At 46.0% G+C, this 17,989-nt stretch overlaps 1 protein-coding gene across 1 annotated transcript in view; it reads right to left on the bottom strand.

The window, feature by feature from the left end:
* Nucleotides 1-797: 797 nt before the first annotated feature.
* LOC138637985 (SH2 domain-containing adapter protein D-like) overlaps nucleotides 798-17,989 on the bottom strand; it is a 138,036-nt gene continuing 120,844 nt past the window's right edge. Inside the window, exon 9 of the mRNA XM_069726921.1 lies at nucleotides 798-1,990. Within this exon, the coding sequence (XP_069583022.1) occupies nucleotides 1,383-1,990 (608 nt within the window). The 3' untranslated portion in view covers nucleotides 798-1,382. The remainder of the gene's footprint in view (nucleotides 1,991-17,989) is intronic.

Here is a 17,989-nt window from a genome sequence, read left to right as displayed (position 1 = left end):
TGTCATTCGGAAATCAAGGTGCCAGAGTCTGGAGGAAGACTGGGGAGAAGGAAATGCCAAAATGCCTGAAGTCCAGTGTCAAGTACCCACAGTCAGTGATGGTGTGGGGTGCCATGTCAGCTGCTGGTGTTGGTCCACTGTGTTTCATCAAGGGCAGGGTCAATGCAGCTAGCTATCAGGAGATTTTGGAGCACTTCATGCTTCCATCGGCTGAAATGCTTTATGGAGATGAAGATTTCATTTTTCAGCACGACCTGGCACCTGCTCACAGTGCCAAAACCACTGGTAAATGGTTTACTGACCATGGTATTACTGTGCTCAATTGGCCTGCCAACTCTCCTGACCTGAACCCCATAGAGAATCTGTGGGATATTGTGAAGAGAAAGTTGAGAGACGCAAGACCCAACACTCTGGATGAGCTTAAGGCCGCTATTGAAGCATCCTGGGCCTCCATAACATCTCAGCAGTGTCACAGGCTGATTGCCTCCATGCCACGCCGCATTGAAGCAGTCATTTCTGCCAAAGGATTCCCGACCAAGTATTGAGTGCATAACTGAACATTTTTATTTGTTGGTTTTTTTGTTTGTTATTAAAAAACACTTTTATTTGATTGGATGGGTGAAATATGCTAATTTATTGAGACAGGTTTTTTGGGTTATCAGGAGTTGTATGCCAAAATCATCAGTATTAAAACAATAAAAGACCTGACAAATTTCAGTTGGTGGATAATGAATCTATAATATATGAAAGTTTAATTGTAATCATTACATTATGGTAAATAATGAAATTTAACACTATATGCTAATTTTTTGAGAAGGACCTGTAGTGAAGGATTTGGATCTCTGATCCTAGCAAGTAATGACAGTCAGCAGCAACTAAAGAAACAAATGGAGAGAAGACCATGCATATTTGCATTTAACCCCATGAAAGCCTCTGTAGTATATGTATACAGGTCACTTTGTCTAATATAAGAAGCATTTTTTTGCCTTAATGGGGGTCAGTGAACCCTTGATCTCTAGATAAATGGGGGTGCCAAATCTTCATAATCAAAATAACATCTTTACAGTTTGAGTTGAAGAGACTCTGACTCTATAGATGTTGTTCCCACAGGTTACCCTACAAAAAAGCATCTTTACAGTTTGAGCCAGAAAAGTTCTGGCTATAGGTAAGTGTCATTCCTAGAGCTTACCCTAAAAAACACATCTCTACAATGTTGTTCCCAGAGGTTACCCTACAAAACACATATCTACAGTTTGAATCAAAAAGCCTCTGATAGGTGTTGTTCCCAGAAGTTACCCTACAAAAAAACATTTCTACCATTTGAGTCAAGAAGACTATGGTTATAGGTGTCATTCCCAAAGATTAGTCTATAAAAAGCATCTTTAAGGTTTTATGGATTGTTTATACAGAATAACATCTCCATAAATCTCATAGTCCACAGACTCCCAGCTAATGACACTTCCATTACAGTAATAACAATTATTATAGTACAATGACTGCATCTCACTGGGGTGAAGTGCGCGATCCCACACATTGACGTTTCTAATTTCACCCACATAAGAGGGTCCTTCAGAAAAAATTAGGCCCGCAAGGGTCTGTCCGAGGACCATAGTAACATTTGAATCTATGATAAAACCTGGTTTTAAAACTCTTCTTGGGAAGAGTTTCCCATTGACAACTAAATGGATGACCCCTGTGCTGGATTCCCAGGACACACAGATGAGCCTCCATTCCATGCTCTCTTTACTGGTCAGATAGTAAATCTGATGTCCATCTATGGCAATGTTGTAATAATTTGAGACTTGAAAAAGATGGAACTGAGGTTTAGACTTTTTAGCCTCCAGCGTAAAGAGAGAGTCTCTCTGGACGTTGTCCGTGAAGGACTGCAGGCAGGCGGTGATATCTCTCATAGGTCCTGTGATGGTGGGCTTCAAAACCACTCTTGACGTGTCACTGCTTTTAGAAAATAGAAATGACATGCCATGCAAATCTAAAAAAGAAAAACAACAATGCCTGATGGAAAGTTCAGACCAGAAAGACATTAGCATTCAAGATAAATCTCACAATGTTTAGATTTATATGAAAAAATTGTTGAAAAGCAAATGGGTCATTTATTGTAATGGAGCCAAGCAAGGCTCTACCATGGACTAGATTTAGATATGTGAGTCGCCCATCAAGGCCATGGGGTACTCGGTACCGGGTCCGGTCGCTTTTAAAGGGGATGTCACGGTGGCTGCGACCCGGTCCGTGGCCCTGGGCGCCCAATTGAAAGGGAACACTCTTTTAAGGGGTATTGTTAAAGTCTATTTTCGTGACACCACCTGTGGCTCTCGGTCAGTAGGGACCGATGCTGCTTAAAGGGGTCCTCTGGAGTGATGGTATGGTGGCTAGATGGTGATGCTTCCCACAGGTGAAGCAGGGTCCCCAGGGCTCCCAAGGTGCATGGCAGGAATGGGGTATGCCAATGAATAAGTGGAGGACACAAGTTGTAAAGTCTTTACCTGGTTTACTGGTGGTAGTAGTCCACAGTCCAAGGTACCAGGCACAGGTGGTGATGTGGTCTGGCAGGTTTGGAGGCAAGGGTAATCTCACTTCCAGGTGAGGTCCGTAAGCCTTCCTACTGCGCTAGTATGTGAGGTCCCGGCTGCCTGAAGCTTGCTGGCAAAGTCCTTTCACTCCTGCCATAGGATAGGTACCTGTATGATGGGCAGCTTGAGCCGTTACAGGGTCTCTATCACTACAAAGGGCTCCTACGGTTCTGCTTCACCTCCAGGTGTGGTGCGGGCAAGTAACGTACAGTCTAATGCCCTCCAGTTCTGCTATGTGTCTTAGAGTCCCACAAAAGCCTTGGGCTCCCGGTTCCCGATTTCTGCGCTTCGGCTCTGAGGGTGCCCGATCACAGTTCCCCTCTAAGCCCTTTTCCACTCCTATGCTCCTTCACTCAATTGCTTCACTGCATCCAACAATCTCTTGGGTTCTCTTCCTTCCCATGAGCCGCAGCTCAGTCCTGGCTGCACGGCTCCGCTGTCTGCACTCTCTACCAGACTTCTTTTCTCCTCAGTGTCTCTCTCCATCTGAACTCACTCCTCCTCTAGACCAGGATATATATAGCTGAGGCAAGTTCCCCTGAATCCGGGTCCTGAGCTCCCCCTCCTGGCCTGGATTCAGATTGTGTTGTGTGTAGGTGCTTACCTGGTAAAGAGAATCCTCACTGCCTCCAAGCATGATATCGGCTTCCCCGAAAGGAAGGCAACATCACTGTAACAACCGGTTACCTGGGGTGTTACATATGCATGGAGCAAGAGACAGTGAAGAATTTCATATCCCCCCCACCGCCACCGATTCCCCCCCCAGTCCTCCGATCAGTCCTGTACACTGCTCCGCTCCCCTCCGTCCTCCTGTCCGCTCCCCCCGTGTTCTTGTCCGCCCCCCCGTGCTCCAATCCCACCCCCTGTGCTCCAATCCAACCCCCTGCACTCCAATCCACCCCCCTGTGCTCCAATCCACCCCCCGTGCTCCAATCCACCCCCGCATGCTCCGATCCACCCCCCCATGCTCCAATCCACCCCCCGTGCTCCGATCCACCCCCCATGCTCCGATCCACGGCCCGTGCTCCCCCCCACCCCATCATACTTACCGTGCCTCCCGGGATCCGTCCGTCTTCTCCATGGGCGCCGCCATCTTCCAAAATGGTGGGCGCATGTGCAGTGCGCCCGCCGAATCTGCCGGTAGGCAGATTCGTTCCAATGTGCATTTTGATCACTGTGATAAAACCTATCACAGTGATAGTAAATGACCCCCCCCCCCCTTTGTAACCCCCAGTAGGGTTGAGCGACTTTTACATTTATAGGATCGGGTCGGGTTTCACGAAACCCGACTTTTTCAAAAGTCGGGTCGAGTGAAATCGTCCGATCCTATAAAAAAGTCGGGGTCGGGGTCGGCCGAAACTCGAAATGGTTCCCAGGAAAGAAGCAGGGCGCGTCCGAGGGTGAGTATATTCCTATTAGGTATATACTCACCCTCAGATGCGCCCTGCTTCTTTCCGGCAGCCTTCCTTCCTAAGAATCAGCGTTTGAAGGACCTTGCGGTGACGTCGCGGCTTGTGATTGGTCGCGCGAGCGGTCACATGGGCGGTCGCGCGACCAATCACAAGCCGCGACGTAATCTAAGGCCCTTCACGCGCTGATTCGAAGGAAGAAAGGCTGCCGGTGAGAACCAGGGCGCGTCAGAGGGTGAGTATAGCAATATTTTTTATTTTAATTCTTTATTTTACACTTAAATATGGATTCCGATACCGATTTCCGATATTGCAAACATATCGGAACTCGGGATCGGAATTCCGATACCAGATTCAGAAGATCGCCGACTTCATGGCCAACCCCACACAGGGGTCGGGTCGGGTTTCATGAAACCCGACTTTGCCAAAAGTCAGCGACTTCTGAAAATGGCCGACCCATTTCGCTCAACCCTAACCCCCATAGGTAGGGACAATAATAAAGTAAAGAATTTTTTTTTTTTTAGAACTAGGGTTAGGGTTAGGGTTTCGGTATGTGCACACGTATTCTGGTCCTTTGCGGATTTTTCCGCAGCGGTTTAGCACTGCGGATTTATCAAATCCGCTGCGGAAAAATCCGCAGATTTTTGGCGGATTTACCGCGGTTTTTCTGTGCATTTCACTGCGGTTTTACAACTGCGATTTTCTATTGGAGCAGTTGTAAAACCGCTGCGGAATCCGCAGAAAGTGACATGCTGCGGAATGTAAACCGCTGCGTTTCCGTGCAGTTTTTCTGCTGCATGTGTACAGCGATTTTTGTTTCCCATAGGTTTACATTGAACTGTAAACTCATGGGAAACTGCTGCGGATCTGCAGCATTTTCCGCAGCGTGTGCACATACCTTTAGAATCAGGCTATGTGCACACGGTGCGGATTTGGCTGCGGATCCGCAGCAGATTGGCCACTGCGGATTCGCAGCAGTGTTCCATCAGGTTTACAGTTCCATGTAAACCTATGGAAAACCAAATCCGCTGTGCCCATGGTGCGAAAAATACGCGCGCGGAAACGCTGCGTTGTATTTTCCGCAGCATGTCAATTCTTTGTGCGGATTCTGTAGCGTTTTACACCTGTTCCTCAATAGGAATCTGCAGGTGAAATCCGCACAAAAAACACTGGAAATCCGCAGTAAATCTGCAGGTAAAACGCAGTGCCTTTTACCCGCGGATTTTTCAAAAATGGTGCTGAAAAATCTCACACGAATCCGCAACGTGGGCACATAGCCTTAGGGTTAGGGTTGGAATTAGGGTTGTGGTTAGGGTTGTGATTAGGGTTATGGCTACAATTGGGATTAGGGTTAGGGGTGTGGGGGGGTTAGTGTTGGAGGTAGAATTGAGGGGTTTCCACTGTTTAGGCACATCAGGGGTCTCCAAACGCAACATGGTGCTACCATTGATTCCAGCCAATTTTGTATTCAAAAAGTCAAATGGTGCTCCCTCACTTCCGAGCTCCGATGTGTGTCCAAACAGTGGTTTACCCCCACATATGGGGTATCAGCATACTCAGGACAAACTGCACAACAATTACTGGGGTCCAATTTCTCTTGTTGCCCTTGTGAAAATAAAAAATTGCTTCCTAAAACATTTTTGAGGAAAGAAAAATTATTTTTTATTTTCACGGCTCTGCGTTGTAAACGTCTGTGAAGTACTTGGGGGTTCAAAGTGCTCACCACATATCTAGATAAGTTCCTTGGGGGTCTAGTTTCCAAAATGGGGTCACTTGTAGGGGGTTTCTACTGTTTAGGCACACCAGGGGCTCTGCAAACGCAACATGACGCCCGCAGACCATTCCATCAAAGTCTGCATTTCAAAAGTCACTACTTCCCTTCTGAGCCCCGACGTGTGCCCAAACAGTGGTTTACCCCACACATGGGGTATCAGCGTACTCAGGAGAAACTGGACAACAAATTTTGGGGTCCAATTTCTCCTGTAACCCTTGGGAAAATAAAAAATTCTGGGCTAAAAAATTATTTTTGAGGAAAGAAAATGTATTTATTATTTTCACGGCTCTGCATTATAAACTTCTGTGAAGCACTTGGGGGTTCAAAGTACTCACCACTAGGGTTGAGCGACCTTGACTTTTTTAGAGTCGAGTCAGGTTTCGCAAAACGCGAAAAGTCGGGGATCGACCGAAACACGAAACCCAATGCAAGTCAATGAGGAAGCATAGTCGGCAGTGAGTGGAGGCCAGGAAAACATGTACAGTGCCCATTTTAATGGCAAAAACATACATTCTTGTTACTGAAGCTTGTCAATCTTAATTTACCTTATAATTATAGTAAGGCATTGGAAATTGGGGGTCATTTGGCTAAAGTTGTGTGGGGTAGGGCTGGTTCAAGTATTTAGTGGGCCCAGGAAATCTGGACCACGTTACGGCAGTGGAGCAGGGAGATGTAAGTATTTCAACTTTGCAAGTGCTGTGATCCTGAGCAAGCAGGGGGGGCCCACTCGTTGGCATTGGCACTGGCACAGGGCCCCTCAAAGTACGGCGGTGTGTTTGCACGGCGGGGGCGCCTCCCACCGGCAGCGACACTTTTGCGTACTATGAGGGGCCCTGTGCCAGTGACGTCGCCAACGAGTATTCCTCCCCCCACCTGATGAAGGAACCTGCACCTTCATCTGCACCTTCCTCTTTGTCCCCGTGTAAGGTGGTATGGTATGCGGGAAGGGGAACCTGACTTTCAGCAGGGTCACAATCTTGCAGTGTAGCGTGCACGAGGAATGTTGCGTTATGGGTCAATGTACCAGCAGACTCATCTATCACTGGCTGGGCAATGGGCAGGATGAGGGGGAAACAGATATGGGCCCAAAGAATAAAGTGGGCTAAATGCAGTTCAAAATTGGTAACAGGACTAACCAGGGGGCATTGCTTTGTTCAGTGGAGGACAACTGGAATGAGAGGCTGACAAAGAGAGTAGGCCCAAATCAGTAAGTAGTCTAAATGCAGTTCGAAATTGGCAACAGTAGTAAACAGGCGGCACAGCTTTGTTTACTGGAGGAGAACAGCAAGGAGCGGCAGACACCGATAGAAGGCCCCAACCCAACTAGTAGGCCCACTGCAGTTTTAAAATTCCGATAGGCTGAAAACCAGATAATTGTAGGTAATTTTTTGTAAAGAGGACAGCTGTATTGAGTGGCGCAGCCAGACACTACAAGTAGGCCTTACACCACAAAGTTGGCTCGACGCAAGTTTAAAAAAGGTTACATGGGTACACGGTCTGCATTGGTGTGCTCAGTGGAGGACAATTGGAAGGAGGGACCGCAGAAAGACTTAGTAGGCGTAAAATAACAAAATAGGCTCTATGCAGCTTCGATTATGTGGCAACCTGGAGAACACCTTGAAGCGGCAGACACCGTCTCTACGACCCAGACCCAAATTGTAGGCCTAATGTAGTGTTGTTTCAACAACTACTTAACACGAGCATGAAGATTGAAGCTATGGAGAGGCAACCTGGAGAACACCTTGGAGCGGCAGACACCGTCTCTACGACCCAGACCCAACTTGCAGGCCTAATATAGTGTTGTTTCAACAACTACTTAACACGAGCATGAAGATTGAAGCTATGGAGAGGCAACCTGGAGAACACCTTGGAGCGGCAGACACCGTTAGTAGGCCCTACCGAAGTAGTAGCCCCAATGCAGTTTTCAAATTCCTATAGGCTGAAAACCAGACTATTGACGCTCAGCTTTTTTCAGAGGAGGACAGCTGTATTGAGTGGTGCAGACAGACACAGGTAGTAGTCCTTAAACAAAAAATTTGGCTCAATGCAGTTTAAAAAAGGTTACAGGGGTACACAGGCAGCATTGGTCTGGTCAGTGGAGGACAATTTCAATTATGGACCGCAGACAGACTTAGTACGCCTACTATTAAAAAAAAGATGCTCTATGCAATTTAAAATAGGTTCCAGGGGTACACGGACAGCATTGGTATGGTCAGTGGAGGACTATTGGAAGGATGGACCGCAGACAGGCTTAGTAGGCCTAACATAACAAAAGTAGGCTGTAGGCACTTTAAAATAGGTTCCAGGGGTACACGGGCAGCAGTGGTCTGGTCAGTGGAGGACTATTGGAAGGAGGGACTGCAGACAGGCTTAGTAGGCCTAACATAACAAAAGTGGGCTGTATGCACTTTAAAATAGGTTCCAGGGGTACACGGGCAGCAGTGGTCTGGTCAGTGGAGGACTATTGGAAGGAGGGACCGCAGACAGGCTTAGTAGGCCTAACATAACAAAAGTAGGCTGTAGACACTTGGAATTGTCTTGCAGGGGTACACAGGCAGCATTGGTGTTGTCAGCGGAGGCCGATTGTAATGAGTGTCTGACAGTTAGTACTCACAAAAAACAAATAGATGTTAATGTCTCGCAATACAACAAAACCAAAACACAAAAGGTTGGCATACTTAGGTACAGGGGTGGGCTCCTCTGCTGAGTTTCAGACCTAGTAATTTGGCGCAAAGTATTTACTGGTGTAAATATAGGACACTGCCCCTGACTATTTTAAGTAGCATCATACATGTCAACACAGTGGTATTGTCAGTGCCAGGCATTGAAGGATGTCAGCGCATAGACTAAACATTGGTGGAGCTGTGAGAGATAATTTTGCAAGTGGTAGAGCACTGTTTGAGCTGGGGAAGGGAACTCTCTTGTCGCCGGCGGTACAGGCCCAGGGTCCCTCATGTTACAACGGTGTGTCTGACGTTGGGTGCGCACCACCACCGCCAGAGACACTTTATTGTACTATGAGGGACCCAGTGGCAGTGCCGTCGACCAAAAGCGTGCACACCCACCTCTTCAGACAAACGGCACTCTCACGGGTGCTTGCGCCAAGTGGCGAGACCACGGCCCCGTGGGGGGAGATTGGCCATTTAGGGAGGTGTAAACATGTCGTATGCTGGACAAACAGCTGCTGCAAATTACGAGATTTGAAAAGTCAGTCAGAGCAGTCCACAAGCAAAACCTTTTCATAGGAAAGCTAGGTGTCAGCCGGGAAAGGTGGGGCAAAAGAATTCGAAATCCAGTAGTGGTTCATTTTAATGAAGGTTAGATCATCAACATTTTGGGTAGCCAGACGAGTCCTTTTTTTGGTTAATATTGAACAAGCAGCACTGAATACTCTTTCTGATAGCACACTAGCTGCTGGGCAAGCAAGCTCCTGCAATGCATATTCTGCCAATTCTGGCCAGGTGTCTAATTTGGATGCCCAGTAATCAAATGGGAATGACGGTTGAGGGAGAACATCGATAAGGGATGAAAAATAGTTTGTAACCATACTGGACAAATGTTGTCTCCTGTCACTTTGAATTGATGCTGCAGTACCTGTCCTGTCTGCGGTCATAGCAAAATCACTCCACAGCATGGTCAGAAAACCCCTCTGTCCAACGCCACTTCTGATTTGTGCACCTCTAACACCTCTGGCCTGCTGCCCCCTGCAGCTCGTGTGATAACGATCACCGGCGCTGTGTGCTGGGAACGCCTGAATCAAACGGTCAACAAGAGTTGATTGTTTGGTTGCTAATATTTGTTCCAGGTTCTCATGTGGCATAATATTTTGCAATTTTCCTTTATAGCGAGGATCAAGGAGGCAGGCCAACCAGTAACAACCAGTAATCGTCTTCGGTCATCATTTTAATAATGCGTGGGTCCCTTTTCAGGATACGTAAGGCATTATCCGCCATGTGGGCCAAAGTTCCAGTTGTTAAATCTGCGGTTGTGCTGGGTTGAGGGGCAGTTTCAGGCAAATCTCCGTCACTTGTCTCCCTAAAAAAACCTGAACCCGGCCTTGCAACGCCACCAGTTGCTATTGGCCCCGGAGAAGCTTCCTCATTAAAAAAATACTCATCCCCATTATCCTCCTCGTCCTCCTCCTCCTCCTGTTCACCCGCTACCTCGTCCTGTACACTGCCCTGACCAGACAATATCTGACTGTCATCAAGGCTTTTCTCTTCCTCTGCTGCAGACACCTGCTCCTTTATGTGCGTCAAACTTTGCATCAGCAGACGCATTAGGGGGATGCTCATGCTTATTATGGCGTTGTCTGCACTAACCAGCCGTGTGCATTCCTCAAAACACTGAAGGACTTGACACATGTCTTGTACCTTCGACCACTGCACACCTGACAACTCCATGTCTTCCATCCTACTGCCTGCCCGTGTATGTGTATCCTCCCACAAAAACATAACAGCACGCCTCTGTTCGCACAGTCTCTGAAGCATGTGCAGTGTTGAGTTCCACCTTGTTGCAACTTCGATGATTAGGCGATGCTGGGGAAGGTTCAAAGACCGCTGATAGGTCTGCATACGGCTGGAGTGTACGGGCGAACGGCGGATATGCGAGCAAAGTCCGCGCACTTTGAAGAGCAGGTCGGATAACCCCGGATAACTTTTCAGGAAGCACTGCACCACCAGGTTTAAGGTGTGAGCCAGGCAAGGAATGTGTTTCAGTTGGGAAAGGGAGATGGCAGCCATGAAATTCCTTCCGTTATCACTCGCTACCTTGCCTGCCTCAAGATCTACAGTGCCCAGCCACAACTGCATTTCTTTCTGCAAGAACTCGGACAGAACTTCCGCGGTGTGTCTGTTGTCGCCAAAAAACTTCATAGCCAATACAGCCTGCTGACGCTTGGCAGTAGCTGCCCCATAATGGGACACCTGGTGTGCAACAGTGGCAGCTGCGGATGGAGTGGTTGTGCGACTGCGGTCTGTGGACGAGCTCTCGCTTCTGCAGGAGGACGAGGAGGAGGGGGTGCGAACGGCTACAGCCAACTGTTTCCTAGACCGTGGGCTAGGCAGAACTGTCCCAAAATTGCTGTCCCCTGTGGACCCTGCATCCACCACATTCACCCAGTGTGCCGTGATGGACACGTAACGTCCCTGGCCATGCCTACTGGTCCATGCATCTGTTGTCAGGTGCACCTTTGTACTCACAGACTGCCTGAGTGCATGGACGATGCGCTCTTTAACATGCTGGTGCAGGGCTGGGATGGCTTTTCTCAAAAAGAAGTGTCGACTGGGTAGCTCGTAGCGTGGTACTGCGTAGTCCATCAGGGCTTTGAAAGCTTTGCTTTCAACTAACCGGTAGGGCATCATCTCTAACGAGATTAGTCTAGCTATGTGGGCGTTCAAACCCTGTGTACGCGGATGCGAGGCTAAGTACTTCCTTTTTCTAACGAGAGTCTCATGTAGGGTGAGGTGGACTGGAGAGCTGGAGATTGTGGAACTAGCGGGGGTGCCGATGGACATGGCAGACTGAGAGACGGTTGGAGACGGTATTCTTGCTGGTGCCCTACATGCAGTGTTTCCAACTACGAAACTGGTGATTCCCTGACCCTGACTGCTTTGGCCTGGCAACGAAACCTGCACAGATACTGCAGGTGGTGCGGAAAATGGTGGCCTTACAGTGACGGAAGGGATGTAGCGTTGCTGACTAGCTTCATTGGCCGAGGGTGCTACAACCTTAAGGGACGTTTGGTAGTTGAGATGGCACAGACAGGAAGGGCACAGAAGCACAAAGGCCAATATTAATCTCCCACTATTTATTTATTTTTTTCAGGGAGAATTTATAAACCAAAATAAAAAAACAGACACTAGGCTTTCTGTGGCCCACAATTTGAGAGAGATGGCTGTTGTGAATTCTGTGGCAGAGCTCCCTCCTGTGGTCACAAGTGGTACTTCGGCTGATTCTCTCTATGAGCTTCCGTTAGTGGAGGAAAGTGGTACTGCGGCTTCTGAGTTTCCTTCATCAGGTAATGTGGTGAAGTCGTTAGGTGCTGCTCTATTTAACTCCACCTAGTGCTTTGATCCTGGCCTCCAGTCAATGTTCTAGTATTGGACTTGCTTCCTCCTGGATCGTTCCTGTGGCCTGCTGCTCTGCATAGCTAAGTTCCGCTTTTGTTATTTTTGTTTGCTGTTTTTTCTGTCCAGCTTGCTTATTTGGTTTTTCTTGCTTGCTGGAAGCTCTGGGACGCAGAGGGTGTACCTCCGTGCCGTTAGTCGGTATGGAGGGTCTTTTTGCCCCCTTTGCGTGGTTGTTTGTAGGGTTTTGTGTTGACCGCAAAGTTACCTTTCCTATCCTCGCTCTGTTCAGAAAGTCGGGCCTCACTTTGCTAAATCTATTTCATCTCTACGTTTGTCTTTTCATCTTAACTCACAGTCATTATATGTGGGGGGCTGCCTTTTCCTTTGGGGTATTTCTCTGAGGCAAGGTAGGCTTATTTTCTATCTTCAGGCTAGCTAGTTTCTCAGGCTGTGCCGAGTTGCATAGGGAGCGTTAGGCGCAATCCACGGCTGACTTTAGTGTGGTTGGAGAGGATTAGGGATTGCGGTCAGCAGAGTTCCCACGTCTCAGAGCTCGTTCTATGTTTTTGGGTTATTGTCAGGTCACTGTATGTGCTCTGACTTCTATGTCCATTGTGGTACTGAATTACCTAATCATAACAGTACTGGAGGCCCAAAGTACTAATGATTCTCAATAGAGGGAAAAAAGAAGTTCTGAGACCATTTTTTTTTCTCTGCACTGTGTTTTGCCTTTTTTTCCCCTAGACATTTGGGTGGTTCAGGACACAGGTGTAGCGATGGACATTAAAGGTCTATCTTCATGTGTGGATCAGCTCACGGCAAGAGTACAAAATATTCAAGACTTTGTGGTTCAGAATTCTATGTTAGAATCCAAGAATTCCTATTCCTGATTTGTTTTTTGGAGATAGAACTAAATTTATGAGTTTCAAAAATAATTGTAAACTATTTCTGGCTTTGAAACCTCGCTCCTCTGGTGACCCAGTTCAACAAGTTAGGATCATTATTTCTTTTTTACGTGGCGACCCTCAGGACTGGGCATTTTCTCTTGCGCCAGGAGATCCTGCATTATGTAATATTGATGCATTTTTCCTGGCGCTCGGATTGCTGTACGATGAACCTAATTCAGTGGATCAGGCAGAGAAAAATTTGCTGGCTCTGTGTCAGGGTCAGGATGAGATAGAGGTATATTGTCAGAAATTTAGAAAGTGGTCCGTACTCACTCAATGGAATGAAGGTGCGCTCGCAGCTATTTTCAGAAAGGGTCTCTCTGAAGCCCTTAAGGATGTCATGGTTGGATTTCCTATGCCTGCTGGTCTGAATGAGTCTATGTCTTTGGCCATTCAGATCGGTCGACGTTTGCGTGAGCGTAAATCTGTGCACCATTTGGCGGTATTATCTGAGCATGGACCTGAGCCTATGCAGTGCGATAGGACTTTGACTAGACTTGAACGGCAAGAGCACAGACGTCGGAATGGGCTGTGTTTCTACTGTGGTGATTCCACTCATGCTATCTCTGATTGTCCTAAGCGCACTAAGCGGTTCGCTAGGTCTGCCACCATTGGTACGGTACAGTCAAAATTTATTTTGTCCGTTACCTTGATTTGCTCTTTGTCATCTTATTCTGTCATGGCATTTGTGGATTCAGGCGCTGCCCTGAATTTGATGGACTTGGAGTATGCCAGGCGTTGTGGGTTTTTCTTGGAGCCCTTGCAGTGTCCTATTCCATTGAGAGGAATTGATGCTACGCCTTTGGCCAAGAATAAGCCTCAGTACTGGACCCAGCTGACCATGTGCATGGCTCCTGCACATCAGGAGGTTATTCGCTTTCTGGTGTTGCATAACTTGCATGATGTGGTCGTGTTGGGGTTGCCATGGCTACAAGTCCATAATCCAGTATTAAATTGGAAATCCATGTCTGTGTCCAGCTGGGGTTGTCAGGGGGTACATGGTGATGTCCCATTTCTGTCTATTTCGTCATCCACCCCTTCTGAGGTCCCAGAGTTCTTGTCTGATTACCGGGATGTATTTGATGAGCCCAAGTCCGATACCCTACCTCCGCATAGGGATTGTGATTGTGCTATCGATTTGATTCCTGGTAGTAAATTCCCAAAAGGTCGACTGTTTAATTTATCTGTGCCTGAGCACGCCGCTATGCGGAGTTATGTGAAGGAGTCCTTGGAGAAGGGGCATATTCGCCCGTCATCGTCGCCATTAGGAGCGGGGTTCTTTTTTGTGGCCAAGAAGGATGGTTCGCTGAGACCTTGTATAGATTACCGACTTCTAAATAAGATCACGGTTGAATTTCAGTACCCCTTGCCGCTGTTATCTGATTTGTTTGCTCGGATTAAGGGGGCTAGTTGGTTCACCAAGATAGATCTTCGTGGTGCGTATAATCTTGTGCGTATTAAGCGAGGCGATGAATGGAAAACTGCATTTAATACGCCCGAGGGCCATTTTGAGTACCTAGTAATGCCATTCGAACTTGCCAATGCTCCTTCAGTGTTTCAGTCCTTTATGCATGACATCTTCCGAGAGTACCTGGATAAATTCCTGATTGTATACTTGGATGATATTTTGGTCTTCTCGGATGATTGGGAGTCTCATGTGAAGCAGGTCAGAACGGTGTTTCAGGTCCTGCGTGCTAATTCTTTGTTTGTGAAGGGATCAAAGTGTCTCTTTGGTGTTCAGAAGGTTTCATTTTGGGGGTTCATTTTTTCCCCTTCTACTATCGAGATGGACCCTGTTAAGGTCCAAGCCATCCATGATTGGACTCAGCCGACATCTCTGAAAAGTCTGCAAAAGTTCCTGGGCTTTGCTAATTTTTATCGTCGCTTCATCTGCAATTTTTCTAGTATTGCTAAACCATTGACCGATTTGACCAAGAAGGGTGCTGATGTAGTCAATTGGTCTTCTGCTGCTGTGGAAGCTTTTCAAGAGTTGAAGCGTCGTTTTTCTTCTGCCAACCAGATGTTTCTCTTCCATTCCAGGTCGAGGTTGATGCTTCTGAGATTGGAGCGGGGGCTGTTTTGTCGCAGAGAAGTTCTGATTGCTAGGTGATGAAACCATGCGCCTTCTTTTCCAGGAAGTTTTCGCCTGCTGAGCGAAATTATGATGTTGGCAATCGAGAGTTGCTAGCCATGAAGTGGGCATTCGAGGAGTGGCGTCATTGGCTTGAAGGAGCTAAGCATCGCGTGGTGGTCTTGACTGATCATAAGAACTTGACTTATCTCGAGTCTGCCAAACGGTTGAATCCTAGGCAGGCTCGCTGGTCGCTGTTTTTCTCCCGTTTTGACTTTGTGGTTTCGTACCAGTAGTGTATAATCCATAGGTTTCGTCAAACTCAATCTGACAGGTGCCCCGCCCCTATCAAAGTGTATCAAAGTGTGTAACCCCTCCCCTCCTCCTGTCAGCCAGCTGACCCTGAGGCTGGCTGATTTCCCCTTTTGATATCGTTTGATATACTTTAATTTGTTGCAGTTTGATATTATTCACGTATTTTGTTTTTATACGTAGCTCGAGTTTTATTCTGTAAGCTGTGTGATTCTGCAAGCTGTGTTTTATTCAGTGTATTCATATAGTGCAGAACTTATAACACACCAAGCTGTTTATTTGTGTTCCTACAGAACATTAACTAAATGGTAGGGTTATTTGCGGGTCAGAGGTTTACAAAGCCTAGGTCAATTGCTGTTGTAATCGCTTTACCAATAAATGTTTATTTACACAAACAGAAAAGTTATTGTGTCCTGTAGCTGTCTATTTGTTTTTTGTATTCGCTTCCTTAGAAAACTTATTTGTAATTCTACTGAACATTAACAGTAAATTGTAAGCTGTGTTTATTCACAGTGTAGCAGATTTTCTCCTACAGAAAAGTTATTGCGTCCTGTAGCTGTCTATTTGTTTTTGTATTCGCTTCCTTAGAAAACTTATTTGTGTTTTTGTGTTTCGACGGATCATTAACAGTAAATTGTAAGCTGTGTTTATTCACAGTGTAGCAGATTTTCTCCTTGTGGCTGCCTTATATACACAAACAGAAAAGTTACTGGACAACTTATTATATATATATATATATATATATATATATATATATATATATATATATAATATGCACCAATGTTACAACACAAGCTATAATATGACCCAATGTTACAACACAAGTAAGAAGCGGCGTGTTTTATACGAATATAAACCAAAGACACGATATTGTAAAAAATTTTAAAAGATTTATTTCTCACAATAAAACAACATCTCAAAGACATTTCAATACTATAAAAATTCTTACAGAATATAAAAAGTAAAAACATTAAATAGTACAATGAACAATTACACTTCTCACAAAATAATTAATATAGCGTTACAAGACGAGTACAGCATTTATCTAGTACATTCTTTACATCATGAGCCACATGGTTTGTAGCATCGGTAGAGACCTTTTTTTAGGTAGCAAAGTTCCACGTGTGGTACCTAATGACGGGGAATGTAAAGATTGAATTGTACGGGGTGCCGCCGCTAACTTCAGCGGTGTAGATACAGAGCGTGTCTCACTGTTGGTAATTTTTAATTCATCTAAAAGCTTCCTAGTAGCGGGGTTACCCACAACTGTAGACGGCATATTTAGCTCGGCCATAGCCTGCATAAATGAATCCCAACCCGGCGGTAAATTTCTACTGTTCAGAGCATGACTCTGCGTTGTACTACGTACCAAATCCAGTAAGTTAGACCCGGGTATTACGGATCCTTTGAAAATAAATTCAGCATTATTATTCCATGCTGTGACATTTTTATTCTGCAGCAGCCTGTTTAGTAAAAATTCAGCATTCTTTTTATATCTTTGGTTTATATGTCCGACAATTTCAGCGATCTCATGATTTTTATCAGAGTCGGTATTTGGCAATTGCTGCTGACCGGGATCAGGAGGGCTAACGAGATTTAAAGCCGTTACTTCTTTTGAGCTGTGCCTCGTATGTACCAAGTAGCGTTGTAGCACAGAGCTATACATTTTAATTTTCACATCATCGGGAATGTCACGACGCTGTAAAATGTCGCTAATTTCACCATCAAGGCGTCGAATAACACTGTCGCGTATGTTATCTGTAGTACCGGGTCTTAGTTTGTCTAGCTCCTGTTTGGGGACTAGATACATTTTCGTTGCATGCGCCATTATCTTCCGGCGATCAGGCTTGTTATTATTGGAATTGCAAAAGCTAAAAGAGGGCCGATAAACCCGCCGGCCTGTTTTAGTAGGCGCTTCTTTTTCTTTATGGGCTGAGATCTGTCACTCATGGTTCTTATAGCTTTATGCCACTTCTTTAATATACCTTTTTGGCGCTCTTTCAGCGGAATCCTGCCTTTTAAGATATTTAAAGCAATCTCGCCTATGGCTGTAATTAAATCATTGCTTGCATCGCGCAAAATAGACTTTCTGACAGCGGGGGTTGCTTTCACTAGGGTTTTTAAGAGAGCCCAGTTACGCCGGAGCCTCTCAGACATCTTTACAGCACAACGCACACAGCGTAGAATGTCTGATACCGGGTAAAATTCACTTTTTAGAAGTGTTTTTCTTTTGAACATAGACAGTGGGAAACGCGGGTGGAAACAACCCAGTCCTTAAATGCAGATCCTCAGGCGTATTAGCTCGCAAATCTACAAGCAAATACCCGTAAGACTCCCGCGTGGCATCCTCAAAAGCTTCTAGGAAAAAACGTGTTTTTCCGGGATACATCTGACGAGCTAGAGTTAAAATTTGTAATTTATCTCGGGGGTTGTTAAAAAGCACCATGTACTTTGTGTTTAAATTTATCGTACGGCTTTTCTTGCCCTGACAAAATATGTTTTGCACCAGGTAGAAAATGCTGAGATTTCTGTGGTGCACATACTTGGTAAAGGCTTTTGCTATCTCACAATTCTCACTAGCACTCTCCATGAGATCATCAACAATCGCCAAATTCACCTTCTCCGGTGGGAATAATTCGTCATCTACGAATGTATTCGGCAGACCCTCCACAAATCTGGCGTGGGGAAAAGAGAGAGAGATTTCATCATATAGTTTTTGCCAACACGAATAAAACCATACAATATTATCAGGTTTCTGAGAAAAATTAGCTTCAATATTATATAGCAGCTGTTTTACAAAATAGCTCTTTCCAGAAT

The sequence above is a fragment of the Ranitomeya imitator genome, chromosome 1, assembly GCF_032444005.1.
Source record: "Ranitomeya imitator isolate aRanImi1 chromosome 1, aRanImi1.pri, whole genome shotgun sequence".
NCBI lineage: Eukaryota > Metazoa > Chordata > Amphibia > Anura > Dendrobatidae > Ranitomeya > Ranitomeya imitator.
The sequence above is the reverse complement of the archived record's forward strand: the minus strand, read 5'-3'. Positions and strand labels throughout refer to the sequence as shown.